Below are 14,422 nucleotides of genomic sequence, written 5' to 3'. Positions count from 1 at the left end.
TATATTGTGCGCTTTAAGTTTATTCTTAATTATTCCATCTCAGAATCAGTCATTGCTGTCGTCACACTTCTTCAATTTTTCTGTATGTTTCGACTTCTCTGGTTTCTAACATTTTCCACAATTTCGCTATCTGTTCCTCAGCTTTCGCTATCTTTTTGAGTTGTAGTTTTATTACTACATCTTCCACTTTCCCAAGTGATTCTAGAATATTACATATATCACTTCCCTATATAAGTCCTCCAATTTATTCCTCAACATTTTTTCCACCTTCTTTCTTTCCACCAGTACCAAATTTAACTCCTCTAAATCCCCTCCATCTCTCCATACGCTTCCAGGTCATCCAATTTAGTTCTCGTGCGATTACTAGCGATGCCAAAAGTCAACGCCACTTTACAGCCGATAAAAAAAATTGCGACAAAAAAGATTTCAACGCGATGTTAACCAAAATATGACAAATAATTGTGTTTGTCCTACCGTTATCAGTTTTTCAAAGTTATGTCTCTCTAATTTTTTGGTGTGTTCCAGAAATAGAACGTCGCACCTTTATTTCTTTACATAGGTAAGATAAAGGCGCGACGTACTGTCTGGAATGCACCATCTTTTCCGATTGGACGGAACCCCCCTCTCCCGCAGAGCTTATGTTTGTTTCTTTTTAGCGGTAGGTAGTGAAACTAAACCCATGAGATTTCTGTACGCGGAAAGGGGGACGCCAACTAGCGGTAGGTAGTGGAAGCTTAGGTCACAAGTAAAATTTTGAAAAAATAACTAATCAAATAAACTATAATTTTGTAGTACTTTTTTTACAAATTCAATTATGTGAGTAAGCTTTGGTTTACTAACACCCTTAGTACCTTGTAAGAACAAAAATAAAAACAAAAAATTATGTGTTTAAGAAATACATTATTTATTTTTGAAAACAACGATAAAAGGAAAACTAAATAAAAACTATGTGCAGAGTAACATAATAAACATAATACAAGCTAATGTATTAATTCCATCATTACAATTATATCGCTTGGAGTCATTTAGTGAAAGAACTAATTTATTTTGTAACATGCAAAAAAAGTAAAAAGTAGTAAAAATGTAACGGGACATCCTGTATAATAAATAAATATTTTAATTCGTTTTAGAATTACAACAAAATGTACTTGCCATGTTCACTAATGAAATGTGGTGGGGTATAGCGTAAGATTTATATAAAGAGTATGTTAGTAGTAATGTTGCCGATAAGTGACTAAACATAAAGCTTGACAATGGCAGAGATTTTATTTTCGTGGATCGATTACGTTTTATTCCTTTCTATGGTAATTCTCAGTACTTTGATTGGGATTTATTATGGATTTTTCCAAAAACAATCAACTGCTAATGATTATTTACTTGGAGGCAAACAAATGACCATTTGGCCAGTTGCTATGTCTTTGGCATCAAGGTAAGAATTGAATCAAAAAAAAATTTTTAATTTGTGTTAAAATTTCAGTACAATTTCTGGATTAACTTTGTTAGCACTTCCTGGCGATATTTATAATTATGGAATTTCTTATTGGCTTTGTATGCCATTATTCCCTTTAGTTTTATATATATGTTATAAAATTTATTTACCTGTTTTCTATAAACTCCAAATAACCAGCACTTATGAATATTTAAAAATCCGTTTCAACAACAAAATTAGATTATTAGCATCTGTATTATATACGATTCAAAATATGCTCTATCTTCCATTTGTCATATATGCACCAGCGTTAACTCTTTCAAAAGGTAACAATTAATTAATTTAATGACATGACATGAAATGCTTTTTTATTTTTAGTAACCGGAATCCATTCTCATTACGTAACACCAACATTATGCGTAATATGTATTTTTTATACTACATTTGGTGGGATTAAAGCCGTTATTTGGACGGATGCTTTACAATTCTTCGTTATGTTGGGTTCTGTTGCTTTCGTTTTTATCATGGGAGTTGGTTCAGCTGGTGGAATTTCAAAAATTTGGGACTTAAATTATCAAACGGGACGATTCGATATTCCGTATTAAAAAATAATAAATCAAAACGCAAATTTTGCAAAATAACATTTATTCCAGATTTGAATTGGATTTAACAATAAGAGATTCTTTTTGGACCGGAAGTATCGCTAATTCCTTTTCGCTCATAATGGTGGCCGGAATTAATCAAAGTGTCGTACAAAAATGTTTATCATTACCATCATTTAAACATATTAAAACGTTGAGTTTTTTTGTTTTTAATCATTAATAACTTTTAGAGATTTTATTTAACTTATTTTGTTTTTAGCACTTTCGTTCTATTTTTCCTCGCGATGTTTTCAGTGGTGACTGTCAGTTGTTGGTCGGGATTTATAATGTTTGCAAAATATTACGGTTGCGATCCTCTTAAGTCCGGTAAAATTAAAAGTGCAGATGAACTTTTACCTTATTATATTATGGATGTGGCACATTCAATACAAGGATTAGCAGGTTTATTCGTTTCCGGTGTGTTTAGCGCTGCTTTAAGGTAATCATATTTTACTTTTTCACACAGAATTAGCTTCATCAAATCAGATCTTCTTAGCGCACGTGTTTGCACGTGAGCTTTATCATTCAACTTAATAGGCATATCTTTTTCAACTGATGTGTTAGGTGAAGACATTGCAATGGATTAGATCCTCTTCACTAGAAAATCTACTAATATGCATGAGATAGTTTAGGCGCAATGAAGTCTAGTCCTATTGAAACGCTTAACGTTGAAGCCATAGAACCCCCACTTATCTTCAGATGTAATTTCTTGTCAACGAAACAAATGGTTAAACTGTCAGCTTCGAACCATAAAACGTTTCATGCTAAGGTCGCTAAGTTAGCAGTGGAGGTCAGGGGTAGAAGAATGGTTTGTTGAGATCCTGCAGTTGATGGAGGGTAGTTTGGTTATTCATACTGATACTTCCAAATCTGCAAGTGGTAGTGTTGGTTGTGCTTTTTTGATAACCACCATTGATTACCATGCCCATTTTAAACTTAATTTATCCACTAGTATTTTTGCGGCAGAAACAATAGCAATTTTGGAGGCCTTAAATTATATAGATTAAATAGAAATATACGCCCAAATAGTAAGGTTGGTATATTCACCGATTCAAAATGTGTCCTACTATCTATAAAACACAGGAAACAGTTCTCAAAGTACCGACCTGTTATAGTGGAAATATTGAACAATGTCACTACGTTGAATGATCAAGGCCATATGGTAAAACTTTTATGGGTAAAAGCTCCGCTGGTTTTGTCCATCATGAGCGTGTAGATGAGCTAGATAAGGCCTTCCGGGACGGCAAGCTAGTTAAAAACGAACTTTCTTCTTCTGAGGTCTTATCTAGCTGCAAGGAGAAACTTGTAAAGGAGGTCTGGTGCAGACACTGGAATCAAACATATCAGCACAGGCAGACTCAATACATTCGAGTTAATCTTCGTATACTTTACCATTTTACCATTAATATAGTGGACGTGACGTTTCCAGAATTTTTTTTCAACTGTTGTCAGGCTGAGGGTCGGGCCATGGATGTTACAGTGCCCATCTAAATAAAATTAATATTTTACAGTGTTTCAATTGTTCATGTGGGTTTGAGATGGGGGATTTGGATTATATATTTTTCAACAGCGATAAATACGAATCATATAGGCCGGAATTCATCAGTTCTTTGCTATTGCATGGTTTCTCCGTGCCATTTGATGTTGTAACGATTTTAAACAGAAATTGTTTTGAGATTTTTAAAATTATTTTTGTTTTCACGAGGAAGAATGCCATTATTATTTTATATGCCATAAAATAAAAAAAATCTTTATATTTAAACAAAACAAATAGCGAAAGATAACCACAAAAATAATATTTTCAAATAGAAGTGAATAATATTTCTGTGATATTATAAATTCCAATATAAATCAGTCAATAATATTCTTCAATTTCTTTTTTTAAATTTTAGTACATTATCTGCCTCATTAAATTGTTTATCAGCCACAATTTACGAAGACTTTATTTCATTATTTATGTCCAAAAATATATCGCAAGAAACTGTAAGCAAAATCCTCAAATTCTTGGTTGTAACGGTTGGGGTTATTTGCACGATTTTGGTTTTTGTGGTCGAACGATTGGGAAATATTGTACCTGTAACTTTCAGTTTTGTTGGTATTACAAATGGGCCATTACTCGGTTTATTTACCGTTGGAATGTTGGTGCCAATGGTTAATTGCATTGTAAATAAATGATATGATATTTTTGTAATTTATTTATTTATCTTAATTTGTTAGGGTGCGTTAACCGGTGGGATAACTTCACTAATTGTTATGACCTGGATCGTAGTTACATCTCAATGGTACAAAACGAAAGGGGTAATAAAATATCCACCTTTACCAGCTTTTACACACGGATGTAATGTTACTTTAAACGCTCTAAACGAAACGTAATTTTCACTAATTTATTTTAATTTTAACCAAAAATATTAATTTTTTTAGGATATCTACAACATCGTTCCCAAAGCTTTCTGAACCAGAAGAACCTTTTGTTATTTACAAAGTGTCATTTTATTTTTACACTTTATTCGGATTAATAATAGTTTTTATCGTTAGTATTGCTGTAAGTTATTTTACCAAAAGCGATGAAACATTAAATAAGGATTGCATTGCTCCTATTTCTCAACGTTTTATAAAATCGAAAGAACAGCGGCCTACGTATTATACCATACGTAAAGCAGCAAATATTGTTGTAAACAATACCAATTAATGTTTATTAAATAAATTTAATTATTCCTTATATTTGATTATTTTTAATTACTTCTATTAATATTTTATATTATTTTATGTAATTTTCTTTTATAAACAAAAACATTTCTGTAGGGTTTTTATTAAAATAAAAAAACCTACCTGTTTTTAACTAGTTTATTATTAACACCTTCACCACAACGTGTCTTCTTTTTTCTGTGTTCTGGGTGAATTTTCTGGTCGTGTAGTCTTCTTTGTAAATCTTTTATCTATGCGTGTTATGTTCTAACTGAATCTTCTTCTCGACTTCTATAGATCGCCTCGAGCCCTAGACCAAGTACACTCGAAAAGTCTCGAGCTTCCCAAATCTTTCCTACATATATTTACTGTTTTTTTGTTTCATAACCCATATCCGTTGTGTAGCATGTAAGTAACAGTATTTATGACATCAACCCAAAACTTATTACTATGTTGTGGGCATTACAACTCTGATACCGAATCCCTTCTTGCTCTAAGCTTTTCCTTCTTTATTTATCTTCGTATTCTCCATGGGACACCACTTCATCCACAAAAACTGAGTATAGTCATCACATTTATTTAATTCTTCCGCAATTTCCTGCCATATAAATTCCTTTGAGGTTGTGTCAAAATAACTTCTGTTTTTGACATCAAATATCTCAGTATGTGGAGATATTAAATTTACAATGTTTTTATCATTACCCTTGTTATAATTTCCCTGTCCTTCTGCTTTCACAACCCTAGCGTTTCTCCTCTTCTTCTCCGTCACAGCGGGGTAAGACGTTTACCGTTCCTCAATAATAACCTCCCTTAACTTATCATCCTGCCCCTTCAAAATCACTTTCCCAAAATGTTCAATTTTTCTATATGTTTCGACTTCCCTGGTTTTTAACATTTTCCACAACTTCGCTATCTGTTCCTTAGCTTTCGCTGTCGCCTTCAGCTCCCCTTTTTTGACTTGTAGTTTTATTACTACATCTTCCACTTTTCCAAATGATTTCTTCGCATGTATCTGCTCCCTATGTGAGTCCTCCAATTTATTCTGCAACATTTTAATTATATGTATTGAAAATACAATATTTTCTTTAAAAGATGTTACTTTATTTTTTAATTATCGGTGCTACAAATTTGTTTCGGTACTATTACTAATTGGTCTTACCGTCTAATTGTCAATAACAAGTTTTGATAGTGTAGGTGGAAAAGAAATCACGACGAACCAACAATTTCGCTTTTTTAAACAGACAATTACGCGTTCTTTTAGTAAATAAATAGGTCACAAAGATACAATAAACACACTACAAATTGAAAAGTAAAAAGTTAAAATTACATAAAACTCACTATAAATAGTTAAAATTTGTGTTGTTATGTCCACAAATTTTTAAAATATCAGTTATTATTAAATTCAGTTATGTCATTTAATAGACCTTCTCTTTCATGTATTTTTATATAGTACTCTTCCTACAAATCCATTTCTTAAGATTTATTTAAAGTTTTGTTTAATGTGTGTAAAAAACGCCGAATTACTCTTTGAGATATGCTCTTTGTAGGTAGTTTTTACATTTCTACCTGTTTGGCCTATGTAGAACATATCACAACTATCACATTTGATCTTATATACCCCGCTCTTTTCCCAAAATTGAAACTTATGTCCGTTGTTAACTAATAGGTGTCCTACGCTGTTATTGGACCTAAAGGCAGGGGTTATGTTGTATTTCTTACTTTTAAAGTTATTTTCTAGATTAGGGTGATAGGGTAAAATTATATACTGTTTTTGGCGTAAAATCTTGGAAATATAATGTTGTTTATATTATTATTATGCATTTTGTAATATATATTTTGCATTTCTGGGAAGCTATATCCATTATCTAAGCCTATTTTTATGATTTTACCAAGTTCCGAATTAAATGAGTTTTCATCTAATGGTACTGATTAAACGATTAAATAAGAATACCGCTTCTTTGTGTTGTCGACAGTGAAAGGAATTCTTTGGAATAATGCAGTTTGTTGTATCTTTTCTAAATATGCTAAATTTAAGTGACTTGTTTCTTGAATGTTTACGAAACTATATATTTCATTATGTTGTAAGTTTAATTTAGTTTTATTAGTGGCTAGGAATTTTTCTATTATATCGATGGTCTTAGATATCGGAACATTTGTGTATCAGTTTTTGATGTCAAAAGAAATAAGTTTTGTATGTTTTTCAATTTTTATGTTTTTAATTTTGTTTATTAAATCTACTGAATTCTTAATACGATGTATGAAAATTGCCTTATGCACAGACACATTACTACAAAAAACTATGAAATGATGTAACTGCATTCTTCTACCATAGGTCATATCCGCTGTTTAATATGTAAGAGTATTTAACCTAAGACGATTTATTCAACTTTCTGCGAAAACTTTTTTAAATAAGTTTTCGCTACTTTTACTAATATCTTATTTTCCTTATCAACCCTTTCATTTTATTGCGGTGTGTAGCAACGGTACATGAGGAACACTTTTCCAAGCTGGTAATCGATTTCTCGATTAGGGGATTGAGATCTGACGACCCCAGACTACTTTCTATAGAGTTGCTTACCCTCCAGGCCCTCAGGAACAACATTCGCCAAAGAAATCGACATTCTAACCTAGGAAAAATGAAATTTATTAAACATAATATATCGCCCTATTACTGCCAAAATGCACTAATTGACATTTTTAAGAAAATCGGAATACCTTAACCACTAACTGCATTTTGAAGAGGAGTATTTATGGGAAAAATAATTAACTACGATAACGTACTGAATAAGCCTGTTTCGGGCAGTTAATAGTCACTAAGTGAAATTCTCGAAAATTATTTTAAAAGCAAAACTAATCAATTGAGTTAGTGAGGTTCGCTTAATGCAAGTTTCGTAGTTATTGAGTAAATCGTAAATGCAAAAATTCACCAACACTAAGTGCGTTTTCGCTTTTACTAGAAATGAATTAGTTACACTTTGTTTACATACCAGTTAGAGATTTTGCCTTGATCAGTTAACCTCGTGTTGTAGATTTTCAGCAAGTATTTTGTGAATTAAACGTAGTGTTAGACTTTAAAACGTACGACTAGTTACTTAAATATTTCAAGTATGTAAACATGCTTGGAACTAATGAATTTAGAGGACAGCGAGAACAATCAACTACGAATCCAGCATTTTTGTCTGTAACTGTTGATTTACAAAAAGTTCTTCAGATTCCGTCCGCTAGCGAATCACTTCTCTATTATTCCCGAAAACTATGCATGCACAATTTTACAATTTATGAGTCAAAGCCTCCCAACGATGCACACTGTGTGGTATGGTCAGAATTAAACGGTAAAAGGGGCAGTAGTGAAATTGGAACTGCAATAGTGCATTGGATTAATCAACTTCCAGATACAGTTAACGAGATTTCTATATTTTCGGATACCTATTTACGGACAAAACCGTAACCAATATCTCGCGACATTATTCCTCTACCTTACTCAAACTACTCATTTAAACGTTATAGAGCAAAATTTTTTAGAGTCACGTCATTCGTTTATGCAGGTAGATAGTATGCATAGTGCTATCGAAAAAGAACAACGTTTTGTACCTGTCTATTCAGTATTTGACTGGACGAACATTATGAGAAGAGTGAGATCGGCCAGAAACCGGTGAACTGTACCTACAATGTGCACCAATTAACATTTACTGATATCATGGATCTAAAAGACTTATCTAAAAAAATTATAAAAAATCGTGTCAAAGACGAAAATGGGAATAAAGTTAATTGGTTGCGTATTAAATGTTTACGTTATGAAAAACAATACCCTGGCAAAATCAAGTTTCGGTACGGCCTCTACAATACACTGAGTATACTTGGCTGAGGAAGAAATCCAAACATAAGCCAGATTAGTATCAGAAAAGCATACAATAAGCTAATTCCTATCAGTACGCAGAAAAAAAATGATCTGCTAAATCTTTGTCGTAAAGAAATTATACCGCAGAAACTACACCGTGATATGAACCGCTACCTGCAGATAACAAAATAAAAGAGACAACCACTGAACCAGCAATAAGTGAAGAGGACGATGAATCTGAAGAAGATCATTAAAACTGTATATTCTTTTTTGTTAATTAGATTGTGTTTATTTTACGTTGTCTTTGTATCCTTAATATAATATAATGATTTATTACTGCAAATGTGCTTATTATTTTAATTGCTAAAATTAACTAACTACAATTTTTTTAGTTTTTGTTCCTATAGGACTTTGTGAAATTGCTATAAGATTATAAACTAATACCTAACAACATAACATAATTCAAAATATAAGAAATAAAATATTACATTTGAATACTGATTTACAAGCTATCAATAATCTTTAGAAGTGTTTTTCTCCAAAATGTCACTTACAATTAGTGAGTTTTGGCAGTAATAGGACGATATATTGTGCCGTTAAAAAAAAATAAAATTTTTTAAGTAGTTTTGGAATTACCAGAAAATGCACTTGTCATGCATATTCACAAATGAAGTGTGGTGGGGTATAGCATAAGAATTTATATAAAGAGTACCTATGGTAGAGACAATAACATATTACGCGAAAATATCAAAAACGTTTAATTTAATGTTGAAGAAAGGTGATAACATAAAGTTTGACAATGGCGGAGATTTTATTTTCGTGGATCGATTACGTTTTATTCCTTTCTATGTTAATTCTCAGTACTTTGATCGGGATTTATTATGGATTTTTCCAAAAACAATCAACTGCTAATGATTACTTACTTGGAGGTAAACAAATGACTATTTGGCCGGTTGCCATGTCTTTGGCATCAAGGTAAGAATTAAATCATTGAAAAAATTAATTTAAATTTGTATCAAAATTTCAGTACAATTTCTGGATTAACTTTATTAGCACTTCCTGTCGATATTTATAATTATGGAATTTGTTATTGGCTTGGTTTGCCATTATTCCCTTTAGTTTTATACGTATCTTATAAAATTTATTTACCCGTTTTCTATAAACTCCAAATCACCAGCACATATGAATATTTAAAAATTCGTTTCGACAACAGAATTAGATTATTAGCATCTATATTATTTACGATCAATAACATACTCTACCTTCCAATTGTCATATATGCACCAGCGTTAGCTCTTTCAAAAGGTAACAATTAATTAACTTGATGACATGGCATGAAATACTTTTTTATTTTTAGTAACCGGAATCAATACTCATTACATAACACCGACATTATGCACAGTATGTATTTTTTATACCACATTTGGTGGAATTAAAGCCGTTATTTGGACGGATGCTTTACAATTTTTTGTTATGTTGGGTTCTGTTGCTATCGTTTTTATTATGGGGGTTGGTTCGGTTGGTGGAATTACAAAAATTTGGAACTTAAATTATCAAACAGGACGCTTGGATATTCCGTATTAAAAAAAAATCTTTCAAAACACAAATTTTGTAAAAAAAATTTATTCCAGATTTGCATTCGATTTAACAAAAAGAGATTCTTTTTGGACCGGAAGTATCTGTAATTTTTGTATGTTCCTAATAGTGGCCGGAATGAGTCAAGGTTGCGTACAAAAATGTTTATCATTACCATCATTTAAACATATTAAAACGTTGAGTATTTTTTTTTAAATAATTAATAGCTTTTAAAGAATTTACTTAACTTATTTTGTTTTAGCGCTTACGTTCTTTTTTTCTTTGCAATGTTTTCAATGATGACTTTCAGTGCTTGGTCGGGATTTATAATGTTCGCAAAATATTACGATTGCGATCCTCTCAAATCTAATAAAATTAAAAAACCAGATGAACTTTTACCTTATTATATTATGGATGTGGCACATTCAATACCAGGATTACCAGGTTTATTCGTTTCCGGTGTGTTTAGCGCTGCTTTAAGGTAATCATATTTTAGTTTTTCACATAATCTGATATACATCCACACATATAGCAGAATTAGCCTCATCAACTCGAATATTCTTAGTAGGCGTGTCATCATTAAAATTGGCTGAAACCTTGTCAGCTTTATCATCCAATTTGATGAACATGTATTTTTTAACTGGTGTGCTACACGAAGACAATTCCTTGTTTGCTGGAAGAAAATCGTCGTCGCTGAATATAAATGGAGGTTGACAAAGTTGATCGCAACAAAAATGATTGAATGACACCTTATAATAATTAAATTCCCGAACTTTAATATTTTTGGTTCATATCCTAAGCGAGTCTTATTCTTTGTTAACGAAAAGGTATATTTCCTGTGGAGGCATATAGCTGAGCATTTATTATTGTTGTTTTATATAACGGTTTTTACGTTTAAAAAAACAATTTTGATACAATGTGTCTATGTCAGACCATAGATGAATTACCTTCGATCTAGAATTTAGAAAGGTTTGTAGTCTGCTTCTCGCCGTAACCTAGATGGTTACTGTGATACCATCAATGATGTCGAGCTGACAAAATAGTTTGATTTTGAGTTGGAAGGCTAAACATGAACGCATCTGGGCCACTTAGTAGTGACCTAATTGAGGAGTATTAACAAAGCTAAGAATACTGATAGTAACGATGAAATTATATGTGGAAGAAAAATGTACATTTATTGCTGAAACAAATATGGTTCAAGTATGATGGATTTTGTTTAATTATAATCACAGAAGTATAAAATGAAGTCTTTATTTTGTTCCAAAATTTTAATTTCATGTTCTAAGTTCTAATGATCGTTGTTAGATTATCTTTCAAAGCAAGATAATTGAAATTGTTGATGCAAAATGCAACATTTGAATTCACCAATAAGTATTCTAAAGTTTCTCATAAGAAGGACTTGAGAGACACTCTAACAATACGTTTGACATTCTGCAATTCAACGGGTTCTTATTATTTTTCAATGTGTTCAACACAATCAGCAATTTTGTCTGAGCATTTCTCCAAATAAAAAGCACCCCATCTTCTGGTTGAACTATCCCTTTGAAATAGCTTATAGAATTACAAATTAAACAATGCATTCGATAGCCACCTTTATAATAATACGACATAAATCTCGAAAAATAAATTAAGTAGATTAAAAACCAAAATAACACCTTGATGAGAAAGATAGAAATAAGATATTCATACATGACTTGGGTGTTAACTACTACTAAATATATAGAACCTAACAAATTAGAAGATTTTATGAATGATAATAGAACTGCCTTTAAAAATTTATTCAATGATGGTTAACTTTGAAAATCAATGCTTCTTCGTTAAATAAAACAAACTGATATGTTTGAGTTGATTCTAAAAATAGGAATACTTGCCGATCTTTATGGATCGAAATTATAAAATCAAAAAACTCGGCAATGAAAGAAACTTCCTGAAAGAAATCGAAGGGCATTTATTCTTGACATGAAGCATTACTTCTTCATTCGCACGCTACACAATAAAATGCAAAATAAAAACGATAGAGCACTTACAGTTTATAATAGAAAATAAAAACTAACACTTTATTAATACCATTAAATTGAATAACAAAATGTGTCTGTTATTCTAAATATTATTTTCATATTTAAGCAAAACAAATAGCGGAAGGTAAGCACAAAAATAATATTTTCAAATAGAAGTGAATATGATATAAATTCGAATATAAATCAGTCAATAATATTTTTCAATAATTTTTTTTTTAATTTTAGTACATTATCTGCCTCATTAAATTGTTTATCAGCCACAATTTACGAAGACTTTATTTCATTATTTATGCCCAAAAGTATATCGCAAGAAACTGTAAGCAAAATACTCAAATTCTTGGTTGTAATGGTTGGGGTTATTTGCACGATTTTGGTTTTTGTGGTCGAACGATTGGGAAATATTTTACCTCTAGCTATGAGTTTTGCTGGTATCACAAATGGGCCATTGCTCGGTTTATTTTCCGTTGGAATGTTAGTGCCGATGGTTAATTGCATTGTAAATAAATGATATGGTATTTTTGTAATTTATTTATTTATCTTAATTTGTTAGGGTGCGTTAACCGGTGGGATAACTTCGCTAATTGTTATGGCCTGGATCGCACTTACTTCTCAATGGTACAAAACGAAAGGCATAATAAAATATCCACCTTTACCAGCTTTTACACACGGATGTAATGTTACTTTAAACGCTCTAAACGAAACGTAATTTTCACTAATTTATTTTAATTTTAACCAAAAATATTATTTTTTTAGGATATCTACAACATCGTGCCCAAAGCTTTCTGAACCAGAAGAACCTTTTGTTATTTACAAAGTGTCATTTTATTTTTACACTTTACTCGGATTAATAATAGTTTTTATCGTTAGTATTGCTGTAAGTTATTTTACTAAAAGCGACGAAACATTAAATAAGGATTGCATTGCTCCTATTTCTCAACGTTTTATAAAATCGGAAAAACATCCGCCTACGTATTATACCATAGATAAAGCAGCAAATATTGCTGTAAACAATACCAATTAATGTTTATTAAATAAGCTTAATTAGTCCTTATTATTTTATGCTTTTATTATTGTTTGTATAAAATGTAATTTTCTTGGTAATACGTGCTTCACGGATGGAGAAGTATGTGTTGTTGTGGTCGATCCGAGATTTCATCCGTTCTTCCTGTTGGTTCCCTTTGGAAAGGGGCAAACGTTTTGCCAAGATCTCACCTGGCATCTTCAGTGCGTTGTCGTAGTCTCCTGTCGACAGACTGGATTTTATATGGATTTTTCTTTTATAAACAAGTTATATGTTTTTATGGTTTTTATTAAAATAAAGAACAAAAACTCCACCTGTCTTTAACTAAAGAAACACTTCAACGTGTCTTTAACAATTTATTTTAACACCTTCACCACAACCTGTCTTCATTCTTCTGTGTTCGTCGTTTCATCTATCTCTTATCTATGCGTGTCGTAAGACTTCCCTTCTTTGTTTATCCTCGTGTTCTCCATGGGACACCACTCCATCCACAAAAAGTGAGCATGATGCACTGTTTTACTCAGAACATGTAATTGGGCCATAGTTTTTTGAAGACGACAATGGAAACACGGCAATCGTGACTGACGGACGGTACTGGACCATGTTGAACGATGTTAGCATCTTTAGACAGAAACTGGATAAACTGAATTTGGAGGATTTGTGATTCCAGCAAGACGCTGCCACCAGGCATACATGGCTCTACACCATGAAGACTTTGAGGAACAGCTTTCCGGCCGTGTAATTTCACTCCAAACCCTCCACAACAAAATTTACTTTCATTCTAATATCAATTCTTATCGTATTATTTTCTCTTCCACTATTCTTGAACAAACGATTTTATATCTTGTGTCCAGTCCTTTTACAAGATCTGCAAAATATAGAGTTTGTTAAGTTTCTTCTTATTATTGAAGACTGATATTTATTTATTGTTATTGATCTTTTTGTTTTTAGTCTTTTTCCTATAGAAGCAATTATTTGTTATATGATTTCTTTTTAAACAAATCTTTTGACCTTTATTGTGATCTATTGAAACAACAGATTTTACTGCTAAAGCTGTAATATTATTTTCAAAAGCTTTATTACTTCTCTCTCCATTATTGTCGCAATAATTTCTTGGGCTTTAACATAATCTTTAATCCATTTTGTTAAATCCTCACCACTTTTGGATTTTATCCATCTACTACATCAAAAAGATGGGTAACTCCACTTCAATAG

At 31.7% G+C, this 14,422-nt stretch overlaps 2 protein-coding genes across 3 annotated transcripts; both read left to right on the top strand.

The window, feature by feature from the left end:
• Positions 1-1,213: 1,213 nt before the first annotated feature.
• Positions 1,214-4,787, top strand: LOC111425705 (sodium-coupled monocarboxylate transporter 2-like). Of its 2 annotated transcripts, none has more exons than XM_023059924.2 (8): positions 1,214-1,429; positions 1,478-1,755; positions 1,808-2,027; positions 2,083-2,223; positions 2,291-2,509; positions 3,963-4,233; positions 4,288-4,439; positions 4,492-4,787. In XM_023059924.2, the coding sequence occupies exons 1-8, from the start codon at positions 1,254-1,256 to the stop codon at positions 4,757-4,759; spliced, it is 1,725 nt and encodes a 574-aa protein (XP_022915692.2). In that variant the 5' UTR covers positions 1,214-1,253; the 3' UTR covers positions 4,760-4,787. The 2 variants fall into 2 exon arrangements, with proteins under 2 accessions (XP_022915692.2, XP_071056776.1); XM_071200675.1 differs by having other exon boundaries at positions 1,352-1,429; positions 1,504-1,755.
• Positions 4,788-9,336: 4,549 nt separating this feature from the next.
• Positions 9,337-13,232, top strand: LOC111425713 (sodium-coupled monocarboxylate transporter 1-like). Its single transcript, XM_071200677.1, has 8 exons — positions 9,337-9,568; positions 9,621-9,898; positions 9,951-10,170; positions 10,225-10,365; positions 10,431-10,649; positions 12,412-12,682; positions 12,737-12,888; positions 12,940-13,232. Exons 1-8 carry the CDS (start codon positions 9,393-9,395, stop codon positions 13,205-13,207), a joined length of 1,725 nt encoding a protein of 574 aa, XP_071056778.1. The 5' UTR covers positions 9,337-9,392; the 3' UTR covers positions 13,208-13,232.
• The last annotated feature ends 1,190 nt before the right edge of the window (positions 13,233-14,422 follow it).

This window comes from Onthophagus taurus, chromosome 1 (assembly GCF_036711975.1).
Source record: "Onthophagus taurus isolate NC chromosome 1, IU_Otau_3.0, whole genome shotgun sequence".
Taxonomy (NCBI): domain Eukaryota; kingdom Metazoa; phylum Arthropoda; class Insecta; order Coleoptera; family Scarabaeidae; genus Onthophagus; species Onthophagus taurus.
Note: the sequence above shows the minus strand (reverse complement) of the source record. Positions and strands in the feature narration are given on the sequence as shown.